At 52.2% G+C, this 17,026-nt stretch overlaps 3 protein-coding genes across 4 annotated transcripts in view; 2 read left to right on the top strand and 1 right to left on the bottom strand.

Moving 5' to 3' along the window:
• Positions 1-166: 166 nt before the first annotated feature.
• Znf296 (zinc finger protein 296) lies at positions 167-3,571 on the bottom strand. The gene is made up of 3 exons (XM_057762757.1): positions 3,266-3,571; positions 2,717-2,860; positions 167-1,193 (listed from the first exon to the last, which is right to left on the bottom strand). Exons 1-3 carry the CDS (start codon positions 3,522-3,524, stop codon positions 220-222), a joined length of 1,377 nt encoding a protein of 458 aa, XP_057618740.1. The 5' UTR covers positions 3,525-3,571; the 3' UTR covers positions 167-219.
• A 5,144-nt stretch (positions 3,572-8,715) lies between these two features.
• Positions 8,716-12,922, top strand: Gemin7 (gem nuclear organelle associated protein 7). The gene is made up of 2 exons (XM_057761535.1): positions 8,716-8,798; positions 11,948-12,922. The coding sequence occupies exon 2, from the start codon at positions 11,956-11,958 to the stop codon at positions 12,355-12,357; it is 402 nt and encodes a 133-aa protein (XP_057617518.1). The 5' UTR covers positions 8,716-8,798; positions 11,948-11,955; the 3' UTR covers positions 12,358-12,922.
• Positions 8,748-17,026, top strand: part of Ppp1r37 (protein phosphatase 1 regulatory subunit 37) — a 47,818-nt gene continuing 39,539 nt past the window's right edge. Inside the window, exons 1-2 of one of the 2 annotated variants that reach the window (XM_057761534.1) lie at positions 8,748-8,798; positions 16,365-16,819. In XM_057761534.1, the coding sequence (XP_057617517.1) occupies positions 16,606-16,819 (214 nt within the window). In that variant the 5' untranslated portion in view covers positions 8,748-8,798; positions 16,365-16,605. Of the gene's footprint in view, positions 8,799-16,221; positions 16,820-17,026 lie in introns of those variants that run through there. The other variant, XM_057761533.1, reaches the window with a different exon arrangement.

The following is a 17,026-nucleotide window of genomic DNA, read 5'->3' as shown; positions in this document are numbered from 1 at the left end:
GGCCCCTGGCCTCACCCACACCAAGAACCGGGAGCACGGCTTTCTGTGCCAGTCCTCCAGTGCCGAGGGCACTCACCCCACTCCAAACCGGTCTGTCCAGCCAGCCACACTATGGAGGGGGAGCCTCCCACCTCAGACACCCCAAGAAAGCCAGAGTCCAGGCACATCATGAATAAGATGATTTATTCACATAATGGGAAGGATGAAGAGACAACAGAATTACACTGAGACCATCTCTGGATGGTTCTGGCACAGGTGCTTATTCAGGGTGGCTCGGAGGACAAACAGAACAGAGCAGTGTGGGCACTTATAGCGGGGACTGCCAGGCCCCAGACCATGCATGCGGCGGTGGCGGTTGAGCTTGCTACTTTGGGCACAGGTGTAAGGACACTGGTCACAGGCGTAGGGCCGTTCACCAGTGTGTGAGCGCCGGTGTACTGTCAGGTTACTGCTGTTGGCAAAATACTTCCCGCAGAACTCACAGCTGCTCCCAGGTCCGCGGCTCTTGCCCGTTGACTTGGGGGTCTTCTTGGGTGTTGGCTTCTCACCCTTTATAGGGTCAGTCCTTTGTACTTTGGCAGTGGCTCCCCAGTCCATAGCATCTGGGCCTGCTTGAGCCCCACTGCCAGGGGCCCCAGGTTCCTGTATTCCTGCTGTGGCTGCAGCTCCAGCCTTCTCCACCTCCTGGTGTGGGAGTGTGCTAGATGGAGCAGCTGCATGGTCAGCTGGTTCTGGAGGGGCTGTTGGGGAGACCCCCCTGCTGGTGGCAGGGGTGCAGGGACTCCCAGGTGTCAGCTGTCGGTGGGTCTTCTTGTGCCTGTTGAGCTTGCTGCTCTGAGCACAGGCGTAGGGACACTGGTCACAGGCGTAGGGTCGTTCACCAGTGTGTGAGCGCATATGGACCTTGAGGTTGCTGAAAGAGCTGAGGGTCTTCTTGCACACCAAGCAAGTGGGGCTCCGCCGGGCAGCACTACTCACTGTGGGGGACTTGTCCTCAACTGGTCCTACCACTGCCACTGCCGACACGGCTGCAGCTACCTCAGCCAGGCCCAACAGTGGGGATTCTGGGGTCTCCGATTCTGTTTGGTAAATGGATAGCCCATGATCCCACTGGGCATGGCATAGCAGCTTCCATGCTCCGGTGAACTGTCTGCCACATCGCAGACAGCTCAGAGCCTTCATCTCCTTGGATTCTGGAAAGGGGAAGAGGGAGCAGGGAGTCAGTGCTTGTAGGATGGTTAGCAGTACCAACCGGGCCAGCATCTTCCTTCATTGATAAAGAGACACAGATGCTACTCTCTGGAAACTTCCTCAACTGTGAAGATGGCTTTCTGTTTCATAGTAAGGGGAGGTCAGCGAGACACTGGAAAATTAGGGACAGGAGCTCCAAAAGCAGATCTGCTGAGACCTCAGAGCTGGGGCCTGGCACAGACAGCCGCTTACTGGGGAGATGGGCTAGCGTCTGCTTTCCAAATAGGAAATTTCCCTAGACCCATGGTATACAATTACAGGACACTTCCTAGAGCCACCAAAGACCCAGACTCTGGATGGGAGCCAAAGCCAAGCAGAAACCTGTTATACTGAAGACCTCCTTAGCTGCGTAATCCTGGGCAAGACCTACCCTACACTACAAGCCTCAGTTTCCCAAGTTGCTGGACCGTAGGAATCTGAGGCCCTTTCCAGGGTTTTAACTTCAGATAGGGAACAGCTGAGAGTCCTGGTCCCTATAAGCCCTCAAACATAAGATGAGCCGCTGATACCAAAAGATCCACAGCTGAGCCAGGGTGGTGGCACACACCTTTACTCCCAGCATTGGGAAGGCAGAGGCAGGCAGATCTCTGTAAGTTGTAGCCCAACCTGGCCTACTTAGAGTTCCAGGTCTGCCAGGGCTATTTAGAGACCGTGTCTCAAAGAAGAGCACCCACAACTATCCAGGCTGCCTAAAAGGCTAAACTCTACACACCAAGTGCCCACTCTGGTAAATCCACCTTAGCCCCTCCCTCAACTAAAGCTGATTGGATTACAGACCCTCCCTGGCCCATCCCTAAATATTAATCTAGTTCCCAAGTTCCAGGCAGGCACAGCAGGAGCTGGGGCTGGAAATTCAAGTTCCGGTCGGATCAAGTACCTAAATTTTGCGACCACTCACGGAACAAAGTATCACACATAGTTTGAATTCCTCTTTCATATATTCGACTCTGGAGTATCCAGCGCTCCGACTAGGGGCTTCCCAGCACTCAGCTGGGAGATCCCAGCAAGGGAACACGCCAGAAGCCCCTACCCTGCCTCTGAACTGTCTTGATTAGAAGGATCGAAACACAGTAGGGGTGCGGGCCTCCAACCCTCTCCCGGAGGCCACTGTCCCCACCTCCTCCAGGTCCCTCTACTGCCAACCCTGGTCCAGCCACCTGGCCAGTTATTTCTGTCCGTGGGGAAGGAGAAGTGAAACTAAATTGGGGGTGTATGGCAAAACCCCGGGCCGGTCTTCTGAGGATGGCCACACCTTGTGGGTGGCCTTCCTCTGCTGCCCAGCCCCCGCTCTACCTCTAGTCCCTGCCCTAGGACAGACAAGCCCAGGCCACGCCTAGGTTCTACCCTAAGGGGAGCAAGGAGAAAGGGGAAGTAACGCTTAGTGCCCCATCTGTCCACCTTAGCCCCTTCTCCGCAGGGCAGGAAGCCCAACCCTGGATCAGAGGGGGCACTGCACTGAAATTACCTGAAATGGGGCCGACGTCCTGGAGGATCTGACAGCCCAGTTTTTTGTGGTCCATGAAAGCGATGATGGCCTCCAATGGGAAGGTCTGCAGGCAGCGGCCGCAGGTCAACAGATCTGGGTGCTTGTTGGTCCAGGGCTGGCGGTCTGCAGGGAGGAAGCGGGTGGTGAGCGGTGGGGTGGGGCCCGGCTAAGGGTGAGGACACCAAGGTGGAGAGGGGAAACCCGGAGGTCAAAAGCGAAGGCTGGGGAGGCCAGGCCGTCCGGGGCCAACCCCAGGAGAGAGGTACCCACCGGAGGGTTCCGGTGCACGCTGGAGCGAGGGCTGGGGACGCCAGGTGGGCCCCAGGGCAGAGAGGTACCCACCCGAGGGTCTCGATACACGCAGGGGCGAAGGCTGGGGACGTCAGGCGGGTCCCGGGGCAGAGAGGTACCCACCTGAGGGTCTCGATACACGCAGGGGCGAGGGCTAGGGACGCCAGGCGAGTCCCGGGACAGAGAGAGACACCCACCGGAGGGTCCCGATGCGCACAGAGAGGACTGCGGACTCACCGGAAGGTTCAAGGCTCAGCGGTATCCACGGGGCCCACGGGCTGCGCGCGCCGAGGGGCAGCGGGGCAGTGCCGAAACGACGCTCGGTACTGAGGGGTCCCGGCATGGACACGTCCTTCGGGGCCAAGGGCCCAAGGGCCAAGGCCCCCGCGTCGCGCTCTGGCTTCACATCAATGACGAGCTCTGGCGTCTCCATGTCGTCTTGGTCGGGCTCGGGGTCTACACGGCGCGGCACGTAGCCGGCCTTGCGGCGGGACATGGAGTAAGGCGCAGGTCCAGACAACCCGCTCGGCCGCCGGACGCTCAGGTGAGTGGCCTGCGAAGACCCGCGCCGAACTTTTACACGTGCTGGTCCTGCGGTGGCTCCGCCCAAAAGGGGCGGGGCCTTGCAAGGCCAGTCGCGGAGGCCAAACCCGACCTTCCTGGCCCTGCCCGCTGCCCCGGGGTGAGTGCGCGTACTATCCTATCCGCTCCACTGGAGTCGATTTCACTCCAGTGGGAAAGTGCTGTTTCCAAACCACCACAGCGCTGGTGTTACCTGAGGTTCGGGATGTCTCACCTCATACCCCAAACGAGAGGTTGTGGACACCTCTTAGCAGATGGGAAGAAAATTCGCTCTTTAAACATTCATTTTCCTGCCGGGCGGTGGTGGCGCACGTCTTTAATCCCAGCACTTGGGAGGCAGAGGCAGGCGGATCTCTGTGAGTTCGAGGCCAGCCTGGTCTACAAAGGGAGTTCCAGGACAGGCTCCAAAGCTACAGAGAAACCCTGTCTCAAAAAAAAAAAAAAAAAAAAAAACCAAACATTCATTTTCCTTTCTTTCCAATATTTTTTTTTTCCTTTTTCTCTAAGACAGCCCTTGAGTAGCTCAAGATGACCCCGAACTGGATAAGTAACAAGTAATGGATGACAGCTTAGGGCTTTTGATCTTGCCCCTGCCTCGGCAGTGTCAGTTTTACAGGGATACATCACTACACCTATTTTATATGGTGCTGGCCATTGAACCCAGAATGTGCATTCTAGGGCACGTATCCTACTCATGGGCTACATCTCCAGACTTTGGAACCCCATTTCTGAGCACCTACAGTAACAGCAATGAAGAAACCGTGCCATAATCTTACAATGTGGAGATGCGGGGAGTGGGGGGGGGGGCTTCTGGTAATCCAAGCTACCCAGGAGGCTGAGGATCACAAATTCAAGACCAGCTGGGATTATTTCATAGTATATGGAATGCTGTATGTTTTGACAAGTGCTGTGGGGGAAAAAATCAAGCTGGGCAGGGGGCAGGGTTGCAGCCCAAAAAGGGATTTGGTTTCCTACTCTGTACCAGGACTGAGAACGCAGGTCAGTATGGAGACCTTGGAAGGCAGTGGTAGCCATTGCAAACTGGTAGTCTCAGCATATGGAGTGTGGAAGCAGAATCAGCAGTTCAAAACCAGTGTCCATCAGCTACATAGGGAGTTTGAGACTCTGACAAAAAATAAATTTTAAAAAAAGCTGATTTTGGTGGTGGTACACTGTGTAATCTCAAGTGCTTCACTCGGAGTTGGAGGCAGAAGGATTGCCCAAGAGTTCCTGACCAGACTGGCCTACATAGTGAGCTCCAGGCCAACTGGGGTGCTACTTGGGGAGATCTTGTCTCCAATAAGTCTGAAGATCCGAGGTTTGTGAGGGAGCAAAGGGGAGTCAAGAGCCTGAGCATTCAGGACTAAAGGAAAGGGGAACACACCCGGAAAGGTCTTTTGGTAACTTTGAGGTCTGTTGCTTCTGCTGGTACCAGGGGCTTTGAGGATTCGAGTCAAACGGAGCACTAATCATCCACCTCTGCTTTCTTTGTAACCCCAGGCTACTCTCAAAACTAAAGAAATGGCCAGCAAAAAAAAAAAAAAAGGCGGGTGGTGGTGGCACACACCTTTAATCCCAGCACTTGGGAGGCAGAAGCAGGCGGATCTCTGAGAGTTCGAGACCAGCCAGGACAGGCTCCAAAACCACAGAGAAACCCTGCCACTACTGCCTGGCAAACAAGAATTTTTTCTGCTGCATTGTTGGAAGTGGTAGGACACGCTGCCCCACCCTCAATCACACATGAGTTTCTTTGCTTCCTGGCACACCACAGGTCACAGGAGAACTGTTTACTGCTCCCCCATTACAAACTCCCCTAGGTTAAGGCCAGTAGTCCCTGCCCCAGGTGTCCTGAGGCTGAACTCTGAAGTCCCTCACATTGTTATTCAGGCGTGGACTCTATTGTCCTCTTGCAGGTCCAGGACCTCCCTGGGCAGTTTATCTAAAGTAGCCACACCCTGCCGTAGGCCTTGCAAATTAGTCCTGATGACCTCCATCTGTTCCTAATTCCTTCTGGATCTCAGCTTCCTAAACTCTAAGAAGACCTAGAGAGTCACCAAAGGTGACTTTATTTTATTTATTTATTTACTTGTTTACTTGTTTTTGAGGCAGGGTTTCTCTGGTGGCGTTGCAGCTGGTCCTGGAACTCGTTCTGTAGACCTGCCTGGCCTCGAACTCACAGAAATCACCTGCCTCTGCCTCCCCAAATGCTGGGATTAAAGGCTTGTGCCATAATGCCCGGTCCAAAGGTGAATTTTTTAAATGTACTTTTAAAGATTATTAAATCAGCCGGGCGGTGGTGGCACACACCTGCCTTTAATCCCAGCACTCGGGAGGCAGAGGCAGGCGGATCTCTGTGAGTTCGAGACCAGCCTGGTCTACAAGACCTAGTTCCAGGACAGGCTCCAAAAAACCACAGAGAAACCCTGTCTTGAAAAACCAAAAAAAAAAAAGATTATTAAATCAATTTATTTATTATTTATCTTCAAAATATGTCTATTTGTTTTCTCTCTCTCGTGTGTTTGTATACGCTGCAGCATGCAAGTGGGGGTCCAGTCCCTTTCCTTCCTATGTGGGTCTAGGGAATTGAACTCCAGTCCTTAGGTTTGACAGCAAGCTCATTAATATTAATCCATTGAGCTATATCACCAGTTCTTTCTTTCTTTCTTTCTTTCTTTCTTTCTTTCTTTCTTTTTTTTGAGAAGTGTGAAGGCTAGGGTTGGGTTTTTGTTTTTGAGATAGGGTCTCTCTATGTAGCCCTGGCTGTTCCAGGCCAGCCTATTTCCCTTCCTTCCCTCCCTCTTTTCTTCCTTTCTTTCTTTCTTTCTTTCTTTCTTTCTTTCTTTCTTTCTCTCTTTTTTCTTTTTTTCCCTCCCCCGCTCCTGTTTCTTCTTTCTTTCCCTCCCTTCTTATCCTTATTTCCTTTCTTCCAGGCTGGCTCCAAATTCACACCAATTCTCCCTCTGCAGATGCCCCATTTGATCACTGAATTTTAAGCCCTTCTTAACTTGCTAAGATTATTCCTACTGTCCTTATTGTCTCCTTTTTGAAGGATGTAAAGGGACCAGAACCCAGGGCCTTGCATTGGTTAGCCCAGTGCCCTGTCACAGAGGTATATGCCCAGCCTCATATCCTTCTCCCTTTGTCTGTTCTAACAGGTCCATGCTCTGTAGCACAGGCTAGCCTTCAACCTCAGATCCTCTTGCTTCAGCTTTATCAAGCATCAGATACAATTTAGCTTTATTTCCCCTCTTGTGCTAAGGATGGAACCCATGGTCTTGTCATGTTAAGTAAGCCAAACCAAATCTTGCCCCAGTCCCTCTGAAAGATCTTGGTTTATTTTTACTTTTTTTTTTGTGAGAAAGGGTTTCCTGGAACTCACTTTGTAGACCAGGCTGGCCTCGAACTCACAGAGATCCACCTGCCTCTGCCTCGGAGTGCTGGGATTAAAGGCGTGCACCACCACTGCCAAGCAATTTTGGTTTGTTTATTGCTCACTTTTAGCCTCTTTTACTTCCCCAATTCGAAAGCGAATGCAGGTTCTGAGAGAGCAAGATCGGGGTGACCAGTTCCATTCTTTACTTTTTCTCAGTGATGTAGGACTCTCTGATTCTGCTTCGGAAGTCCTCCAGCTTGGCCTCCCTGGTAGCTCGGACAGGCAGGCGCCCGGTACCCAGCTTCTGCTTTCATGCTTTAATCAACAACTGTGTGAGGACGGGCACTCTTTCCAGGAATATCTGCAGAGCACCTGTGCACCAGGCAGTAATGGGAATGCCACCGTCCTCCCCTCCCTCAGAGGAACTCTACCTGGACCGAGGTCGGTGAGGTTTCCCATTCTCCCCTGCAGGACATAGGGTTTTCTCACGTTGTAAACTAAGTTTGCAGAAAGGGCTAAAGGACAAGATGAACAACCTCTGTCCATCCAAGATGCAGCACACTGTAAGCCTCTTCAGGGTCTGTGGAGGCTGAGAGAATAAGGTTCCTCCTGGAGGGGAAGGGAGGGGACAGGAGAACTTCTCAAGTGGCTGAGAAGAAATCTAGTCTCTGAGCCTTGGTCTTTCTGTCCTTCCTTCCTTCCTTCCTTCCTTCCTTCCTTCCTTCCTTCCTTCCTTCCTTCCTTTTTTCCTTTCTTTCTTTCATAGTTTCTCTGTGTAACAGTCCTGGCCATCCTGGAACTCTCTCAGTAGACCAGGCTGGCCTTGAATTTACAGAGATCTACTTGCCTCTGCCTCCCAAGTGTTGGGATTAAAGACACCGAGTCGGCAGAGCCTTGGCTTTTTTTTTTCCTTTTTGCCTCCTTAGCTTGCTGCCATCTCCTTTTTTCTTTCCTCCTTTTGTCTTTCTTCTTCCCTTTTGTCTTTCTCTTCCTTTCTTTCTTGTGGGCTTTCTTTTTTTTTTTTTTTTTTTTTTTTGTTTTTCGAGACAGGGTTTCTCTGTAGCTTTGGTGCCCGTCCCAGAACTAGCTCTTGTAGACCAGGCTGGCCTCGAACTCCCAGAGATCCGCCTGCCTCTGCCTCCCGAGTGCTGGGATTAAAGGCGTGCGCCACCACCGCCCGGCTGGGCTTTCTTTCTTTATTCATTCATTCATTCATTCATTCATTCATTCATTCATTCATTTTTGCGCAGGCTGATCCTGAACTTTTGAAACCTGTTTCTGCTCCCAAGCACTGAGAATACAGGTGCGAGGCACTACTCGTTTCTCATTTCTCCCTTTTCTTTTTAAAAAATTTTTATTTATTTATTTTTTATTTAACTTTATTTTATGTGCATTGGTGTGAAGGTGTCAGATCCTTCCTTCCTTTTCTTTTTTTAAACCTTTTTCAGACAAGGCCTTGAACTTTGACAATCCTCCTGCCTCATCTCCAGAGAGCGGTGGGGATTCCAAGCCTGGGAGTCACCATGCCCAACTTTTTGAGCTTCAGTTTCGTGCTCCCTAAAGTGGGCATCTTAGACTTCCCTAACTCGCAAGCTGGCAGAGCCCAGCGCTGGCCCGGCGCCCACAAGTGGCCAACCAACACGTGGGGAAGCGGCGGCGCGGGCGGAACTCAGGCGCGTGGGGCTCGGTGCCCACCCGGACCCGTTGGCGACTGCGCTAGCGGAACCCAGGCGGTCCGGGCTGGGTGCCTGCCGGGACCTGTGCGGCGGTGGCGGCAGTGCGGGCGGAAGTGCAGCGTCTTCAGAGACGGCCTGGGTGAGTGCGCAATGGCCTTGAGCCTGTCAGCCGCCTGCTCTACTGCCCAGAGGAGGTGACCTGGAGGGGGGACTATGCTCGGACGACGGGCGGGGTGGGAGGTGGCTATCCTGGGCCTGGAGGACACGCTTAGAATTAGAAAGGAAGCTGACCTGCCCACGGGCGCCTGGGAGAGAACAGATCCGCCCTCCGGCGCTTATTCTCTGAAATGGCCCAGTTTATCGAATTTGCACGGCGGCGGGAGTGGACAGTTATCTCCTGGTGTGCGTGAACAAATAAACACGTGCCTCCTCGCCTAGAAGCTCAGCCAATTACTATCCTGATAACGCTAGGTGGACCTAATGCCCTCCAAGCGGTAGCCCCTGGCTTGTCTTGAACTCACAGTGTGATCCAAGATAACTCAATTTTCCATCCCGTCTTCACCTGCCAAGTGCTGGGATTATAGGCCTGCTCTACCACAATTTATGCTAAACTATTGATGGAACTCGTTTAATGCTTGCTCCACAAGTCCTCTACCACTTGAGCTATACCTCCACCCTTCCCTGTCCCCATTTCCCCGTCCCCTTCATACATAATTCACCCTTCCCTGTCCCCATTCCCCTGTCCCCTCCACTACCAAAGGCTGGCCTTGGTCCGAGGTGTTCCCTGTCTCAGTTGCTCAAGTTCTGGGGTTATAGGTGTTGGCCACTATGCCTAGCTCTGCTCGCCTTGAGACCCCAAAGAAAGACCTGTGAACTGCTGCCTCTTGACTGACCAAAGTCATGGGACGAATTCGCCAGGCACTGGGATGGATGGGTTTGGATTTTAACCTCTGGGCATGAAACCCAGGATCTCTGGATCAAGGACTCTGAGGTCAGGCCAACAGGGAAGATGAGTAATTCTAGGTGTCCTTACTAGAGATTCTAGACATTAGCACATAATCTTCCTTATTTCTCTCAAGTCTTTTTTATTGCCCTTTTTTTCCCTTTTTGTTTCGAGACAGGGTTGCTCTGTGTAACAGTCCTGACTGTTCTCGAATTCACAGAAATCCCTACCTCTGCCTCCCAAGTGCTGGGATCAAAGGTGCCGCAATCAAAGGTGTGCACCACCACCTGGTTGTTGCTGTTTTGTTTGTTTTTCTTTTTTTTTTTTTTTTTCTCTAAGAGTGTGTTTGACACAGGATGTCTTGTAACCCAAGCTGATCTACAAATTGTTTTGTAGACCTTGAACTTTTCATCTTCACCAGAGTCTGGTGTTTATATGGTAATGGGGATGGAATTCAAGGCCTCCTGTATATTAGGCAAGCACTGGGCACCAATTGAGCAATATTCGTAGCTTTTTTTTTTTTTTTTTAAAACTATTTATTTCATATGCATTGGTGTTTTTGCCTGCATGTGTATCTGTGTAATGGTGCCAGATCCCCTGGTACTGGAGTTACAGACAGTTGTTGGCTGCCATGTGGGTGCTAGGAATTGAACTCAGGTCCTCTGAAAGAACAGCCAGTGCTCTCCACTCCACACCCACCCCCAGAGACAGGGTTTCTCTGTGTATCCCTGTCCTGGAAACCACTCTGTAGACCAGACTGGTCTGGAACTCACAGACAGTTCTGCCTGCCTCTGCCTCCCAAGTCCTGGGACTAAAGTTGTGCACCACCACTACTGGGCAATATTCTTATCTCTTAAGTCAGTTTTTGTTTCTTGTTTTTTTTTTTTTTTTTTTTTTTGGTTTTTCGAGACAGGGTTTCTCTGTGGTTTTGGAGCCTATCCTGGAACTAGCTCTTGTAGACCAGGCTGGTCTCGAACTCACAGAGATCCGCCTGCCTCTGCCTCCCGAGTGCTGGGATTAAAGGCGTGCGCCACCACCGCCCGGCTCAGTTTTTGTTTCTTTTTCTTTCTCTCTCTCTCTTTTTTTTTTTTTTTTTTTTTCTTTTTTGGTTCTTTCAAGACAGGGTTTTTCTGTAGCTTTGGAGCCTGTCCTGGAACTAGCTCTTTTTTTTTTTCTTTTTTTCTTTTGGTTTTTCGAGACAGGGTTTCTCTGTGGCTTTGGAGTCTGTCCTGGAACTAGCTCTGTAGACCAGGCTGGTCTCGAACTCACAGAGATCCGCCTGCCTTTGCCTCCCGAGTGCTGGGATTAAAGGCGTGCGCCACTACCGCCCGGCCAGTTTTTGTTTCTTAAATCAAGTCCCACCTTGTGTCCAGAGCCTTCAGGGCCCAGGCTGTTAACAGAACAGAACCAGCTGAGGAGAAAGCGCTTGCTCCAGCAGTCTTTCTCTGACCTCTGACAGCCTGGACCTAGCAAAGGAACAGCTAGCCTTGTTCCTGTAGCAAGGTGACTCAGTGCGCATAGAAGCACTCATCATGTGGTCCTCTCCCAGGGACTCACGCAGTGGAGGACTCCTGCGACCTCTCCTCTGACCTCACCTTCACATGTGCACCGTGACACACCCACAAAACCCAAGACACTGCAAACACTAAAAAAAAATTTGACAGTTTCTTTAAGCCCAGGCTGCTTTCATACATTAGTTGCAGTTCCTCTGGACCATTCTGGATGTGGCTGCCAGGCCTGAGTGAGGCTAGAATGGAGAGGCTGTATGTCAGAGGGGCTGGGACTCTTCTTAATGACTTATCCCCAGAATCATAGAAAGCTGTGATAGAGGTAGACAGAAAGGGACAGGGATGCAGTTTGGTTAGTAGAGAGCTTGCCTCTCATGCAGGAAGATTTGACTACCATCCCTAGCATGCACGCTGTAAACTGAATGTGGTAAGCAAGCCTGTAATCTTGGCCTGCGGAGGTCAAGGCATTAGGGTCAAAAGTTCAAGGTTATCCTGGGCTACAGGAAGTTAAGGCCAGTGTGGCCTAGGACCCTCTCTCACAAAGAAAAAAAGCTCCCCCCCCCCCCCGCCAAAAAAAGGCAAAAGAGCCCCATCTGGTGTCACAAACCTGCTGCACACCTAAGAGGCAGGCTGGGTGCCTGTATATTCAGGGTCAGTCTGAGCTACTTAGCTAGGATACTGTCTCCAAAACCATCTAACAACAGACAAAATTCCCTACCTGGGGTGGGTCGGGGGTTGGCTCAGGTTTTAAACAGTAGAGCTGTGGTGTGGAGGTGAAACACTAGTCTGTTTCTATTGGAGCTGTGTCGCCTTAACCCCTTCTACATTCTTCCTTAGCCAGGGCCATGCAGACCCCAATGCCCATTCCTATGCCAGTGCCAGTGCTCCGCCTCCCTCGGGGCCCTGATGGCTTTAGCCGAGGCTTTGTCCCTGATGGACGCAGGACCCTCCTGAGGCCAAAAATTCCAGAAGTTGGAGGAGAAGGTCGTATTCAAGACCCCTCAGAATTGCAGGAACAGCGGGCCAGAGCCACTCTCCGAGAGCGCTACCTCCGCAGCCTCCTAGCCATGGTGGGGCACCCTGTGAGCTTCACGCTGCATGAAGGTGTGCATGTGACCGCTCAGTTTGGAGCCACAGACCTGGATGTAGCCAACTTCTACGTGTCCCAGCTGCAGACTCCCATAGGCGTGCAGGCAGAAGCCTTGCTTCGATGTAGTGACATCATTTCCTATTCCTTCAAGCTGTAAAGACGGGTGTCTCCCTGGTAGGCATTGCCACAGTATCCCCAGTCTCCAGCTGTTCTTGGGCCACAGAGCTCTCCGCACCTTCTCAGACTTCGACATCCAGCTCCAAGGAACTATAGCTTCACTCCAAACAGACACCTGGTACTGCGTGCTGCTAATCCCAGCTCTCAAGAGGCTGTGGTGGGAAGATTGGAAATTCAAGGCCAGTTCATGCTGCATTGGGAGATGACTGTACATTCTAGATCTCATTTATTAAAAGTACCATTCTACCTCAGAACACTGAACTTCACAGCAACAGGGCCCCGAGGCCAGTCCCTAAGACCAGGGTGGATGTGGGAGGTGGGCTCTAAGAACAGCTGAGGTGGGTGGGCACTGAAGAGCTCTGAAGCTGCTTCTCCATCTCCCCTCCTGCCAAAGAAACCATCATCCAAGGAACTCTGGCTCTTGTTTCTTTCTCTATTTTATTTTTGTTTTTTTGTAACTTACTCTGTAGACCAGGCTTGCCTTCAACTCAGAGATCCGCCTGCCTCTGCCTCCTGAGTGCTGAGATTAAAGGCATGAGCCACCACTGCCTGACTCTTGTTTCTTTTTAAAGTTTTATTATTATATGTGTGTGGGTGTTATGCTTACATGGATGTCTGTGTATCACATGCATGCAATGCCGGCCGAGGCCAGAAGAGGGGCCCAGTTCAGTGGAGCTGCAATTAGAGACAGTTGAGAGCCACTCTCTGGAAACTCTGTGATAGCAGCCAGTGCTCTTAACTGCTGAGCTATCTTCCCATCCCACCCCAAGCTTTTTTTTTTTTTTTTGGTTTTTCGAGACAGGGTTTCTCTGTGGTTTTGGAGCCTGTCCTGGAACCAGCTCTTGTAGACCAGGCTGGTCTCGAACTCACAGAGATCCACCTGCCTCTACCTCCCGAGTGCTGGGATTAAAGGTGTGCGCCACCACCGCCCGGCACCCCCAAGCTTTTTTTTTTGTCTTGTTTTGTTTTTTTTGTTTTGTTTTTCGAGACAGGGTTTCTCTGTGGCTTTGGAGCCTGTCCTGGAACTAGCTCTGTAGACCAGGCTGGTCTCGAACTCACAGAGATCCGCCTGCCTCTGCCTCCCAAGTACTGGGATTAAAGGCGTGCGCCCCCAAGCTTTTTTTTTTTTTTTACTTATTTATTTATTTTTATTCTTTTTTAATTAAAATTTCCACCTGCTCCCCATTTCCCATCCCTCCTCCCAAATATTGCCCTCCCCCCACTTCCCTCCCCCTATCCCCACTCCTCTTCTCCTCCCCCCACTCCATTCCCCCTCCCTCTCGATACTGAAGAGCAGTCCAAATTCCCTGCCCTGTGGGAAGACCAAGGTCCTTCTATCTACGTCCAGAAAGGTGAGCGTCCAAACAGGCTAAGCTCCCACAAAGCCAGTTCATGTATTAGGATCGAAACCTAGTGCCATTGTCCTTGGCTTCTCATCAGTCTTCATTGACCGCCATGCTCAGAGAGTCCGGAATCAACCCATGCTTATTCAGTCCCAGACCAGCTGGCCTTGGTGGGCTCCCAATAAATCAGTTCCACTGTCACAGTGGGTGGGTGCATCCCTCGTGGTCCTGATTTTTTGCTCATGTTCTCCCTCCTTCTGCTCCTCATTTGGACCTTAAGAGCTCAGACCGTTGCTCCAAATTGAGACTCTGTCTCTACCTCGATCCATCGCCAGATGAAGGTTCCGTCCCGATGAAACTTCTTGGCACCTACACAGGAACTCCTGGATGCCCCAATGAGCCAGGGACTAATGGAAGTAGGGCGCAGGCAGAGCAGGTCCAGCAGATCACAGCAGAGACTGCAGCCCCAGCAGCAGGGGCCCGCTTTCCCTGGCGGGGACCTTGAGGCCTGCCCTCTAGTCAGGGACTCACTGCTCTGGGTTGGTAGCCTTAGTGAAATGCGCCCCCAAGCTTTTTTAAAGACTGGATCTGGCTATGTAGTTCAGGCTGGCTTGTAATTCACAATCCTCCTGTCTCCTCCCAGGTGCTGGGATTTCGAGCCAGGCTACCTTGATTTTCTGTTTACACTTTAGTTGTGTCCCATGGAGTAGAGTCCCATATTTAACATTTTTTTTGTTTTAAGATTTTAAAATTTAGGTGTTATGTCTGTACTTCGTGAGTATAGGTGCTTGAAGAGGTCAGATGAGGGTGTCTAGTCAGCAGGACCTGGGGTGATAGGTGTGTGTGAGCTGCTAGACATGGGTGCTGAGGCCAGGATTCAGCTTTTCTGGAACATCATAGCAAGTGCTCTTTACTGCTGAGCTGCTTTTCCTGGTGTAGTATTTAAAAGTTAGTAGGAGGTAGAGGCAGGTAGATCTCTGTGAGTTTGAGGCCAGCCTGTCTACGGATTGAGTTCCAGGACAGTCAGAGCTGTTACCCAGAGAAATCTTATCTCAAACCAAAAAAACAACACAGGGTAAGGTAAAACCTGTGGGGCTCAGGAATGCTCCTGGTCTCCCCAAATGGTCCACATTCTCTGTTCTCTGAACAAGAGATCGGCAAGGGTGGCCCTTTACCACGAAGAAGCGCTCCCTTTCCTCACAAGGTTGTGTCTCTCAGGCTTCTGGTCCAGGGCGATGTGGTCTGCTGCAGTAAGCAGCAGTTTTGGTTTCCCATAGCAGGGGACCGCAGTGGTGGTGGTGTTCACACGCTTCTGCGTGACAGTGCTGCACATTCGCCAGTTAGCATGAAGCTTTGCCCTTCCTCAGTGTGCTCCAGCCTGCTGGTGAGGCAGTCAGGGTCGCCTGTTTCTGTCTCCTGTCACTAGAAATCCTTCAGTAAGATGGTATTCAAAAGCAGTCCCCAGCTGGGCATACGGGCACGTCCGCAATCCCAGCACTTGGGATGGGGAGGGGTGTAGAAGAGGAGCAGGAGTTAAGGACAGTGTTTCCTGCGTAGTGAGTCTGAGGATAACCTGGGTTAGGTGAGAAGCTGGCAACGAACAAAACCCATTTCATGCCTTTTTAAGTTCAGGTAAATGAAGAATACATTAATTGTAGGGGCTTTTGGTACTTCTCAGTCTCCAAAGTGCAGGCTCCCACAACTGAACAGGAAAGCCTCAGCCGCCACCCCTCGGTTCACAGCGACGCTTCCAGTTAGGGTCTGCCTAGCTCTCTAGTAGTCTTGGCAACGCCGTGCTCGCCCCTCCCTGAATCCCCTTTTTTGGTTTCAGTCTCACTAGCCCCGGCCTTGTTTGTCATGGGCTGGGAAGGCGGAGCGAAAGTACTGAGACGAATCCTGAGCTATGGTATCATTCCTTGGAGGCGTGGCTTCGGCTTGCTCAGGTTTGGGTCTGTTGACTTACCTACCTCTTCGGAATGTCTTCCAATTTTGTTTTGTTTTAATCAGGTTCATGAATACCCCCACAGACGCGTGTTCTCTGTAGCTTTGGTTCCTGTCCCGGAACTAGCTCTTGTAGACCAGGCTGGCCTCGAACTCCCAGAGATCCACCTGCCTCTGCCTCCCGAGTGCTGGGATCAAAGGCGTGCGCCACCACCGCCCGGCTAATGTTTCTGATTCTTAATTTATATTTTCAATTTTTATTTCTTACGGTCGTGCGTGTGAAGATCAGAGGACAATTTTGTGGAGGCGGTTTTTTCCTTCCACATTTACATGGGTTTTGGGTATCGAACTCAGATGGCATTAACAGCTGACAGCCCTTTTGCAGACCCCGGTGATACGATTTCTGTCGAATTCATTCCCGAATTACTTGGGCTCCTGACGAATGTGCAGGAGCCTGAGTGTTGACAGCGAAGTTGAAGGGGGGGGGGGAGGGTCTGAGACTCGCGCATGCGCGCTGCTCCGGGAGACGGCGTCCACCTGGCCCCGCCCCTGGTGTTCTGCAGTTCTTCCTCTGCAGATTCGTCGCTCACGTTTCTCTTTCCCGTGGATCCTACTGCTCTTTGTTTCGATCGTCGTGTCTCTCTCTTTACGATCCTTTCAGAACAAAAGCTTGAATCTGTGTTGTGCTTTTCTCGGTACGCAGCGGGCGCCTCGGACTGTAACGAAAGTGTGGCTGCGGACGAGCAGGTACCCGCGAAGCTAGGCAGAGGCGCGTTGGGGCTCCCGGCGGCGGCGGCGGCGACGACGACTACGACAGGAGCGGACGGAGGCGGCGCCTGAGGCAGCAGCTAAGCCCATGCCCCGGAACGGCGGGCGGACCCGGAGAGACGAGTCTGGGGCCCGGGGCATGTCCCCGGGGCCCCCGTGAGGAGGAGGCGGCGGCGATGGAGATCCCGCCGCAGGAGGCTCCGCCCGGTCCGGGCGCGGACGCCGACGCGGACGCCGACGCCGAGGAGGCCTCAGCCGAAGCCGGGTCTCCTAGCGCGGCCTCGCCCCCGGCCGATGGGCGCCTCAAGGCTGCAGCCAAGCGCGTCACGTTTCCGTCGGACGAGGACATCGTGTCCGGAGCGGTGGAGCCCAAAGACCCCTGGAGACACGGTAGCTACGGCGAGGGTCGCTTGCGTGGACGAACCGAGGGGCGGGTGGGACCGCGACAGCGCTGACCGGCACGGAGGTGGCGCACGGAGACAGCGGCGTCTAGTTTAGAGCTGGGGGCGGGGAGAGCTTGGAGGGAGAGTGGGGAAGATGCACGGGACTGGGTTCTCAAACCCTGACCGTCTGGGACTTTGGGAGGCTGGCAGCCAG

Source organism: Chionomys nivalis, chromosome 2, assembly GCF_950005125.1.
Source record: "Chionomys nivalis chromosome 2, mChiNiv1.1, whole genome shotgun sequence".
Classification (NCBI taxonomy): Eukaryota; Metazoa; Chordata; class Mammalia; order Rodentia; family Cricetidae; genus Chionomys; species Chionomys nivalis.
The sequence above is the reverse complement of the archived record's forward strand: the minus strand, read 5'-3'. Positions and strand labels throughout refer to the sequence as shown.

Bases quoted from the DNA above. Each gene is read 5' to 3' on its own strand.
- Znf296 (XM_057762757.1), bottom strand. From the start codon at position 3,524: ATGTCCCGCCGCAAGGCCGGCTACGTGCCGCGCCGTGTAGACCCCGAG. The intron at 2,861-3,265 runs GTGAGTCCGCAG...TCCTCCCTGCAG, and splicing joins GCTGAGCCTTGAACCTTCCG to ACCGCCAGCCCTGGACCAAC. The intron at 1,194-2,716 runs GTAATTTCAGTG...TCCCCTTTCCAG, and splicing joins GGACGTCGGCCCCATTTCAG to AATCCAAGGAGATGAAGGCT.
- Gemin7 (XM_057761535.1), top strand. From the start codon at position 11,956: ATGCAGACCCCAATGCCCATTCCTATGCCAGTGCCAGTGCTCCGCCTC.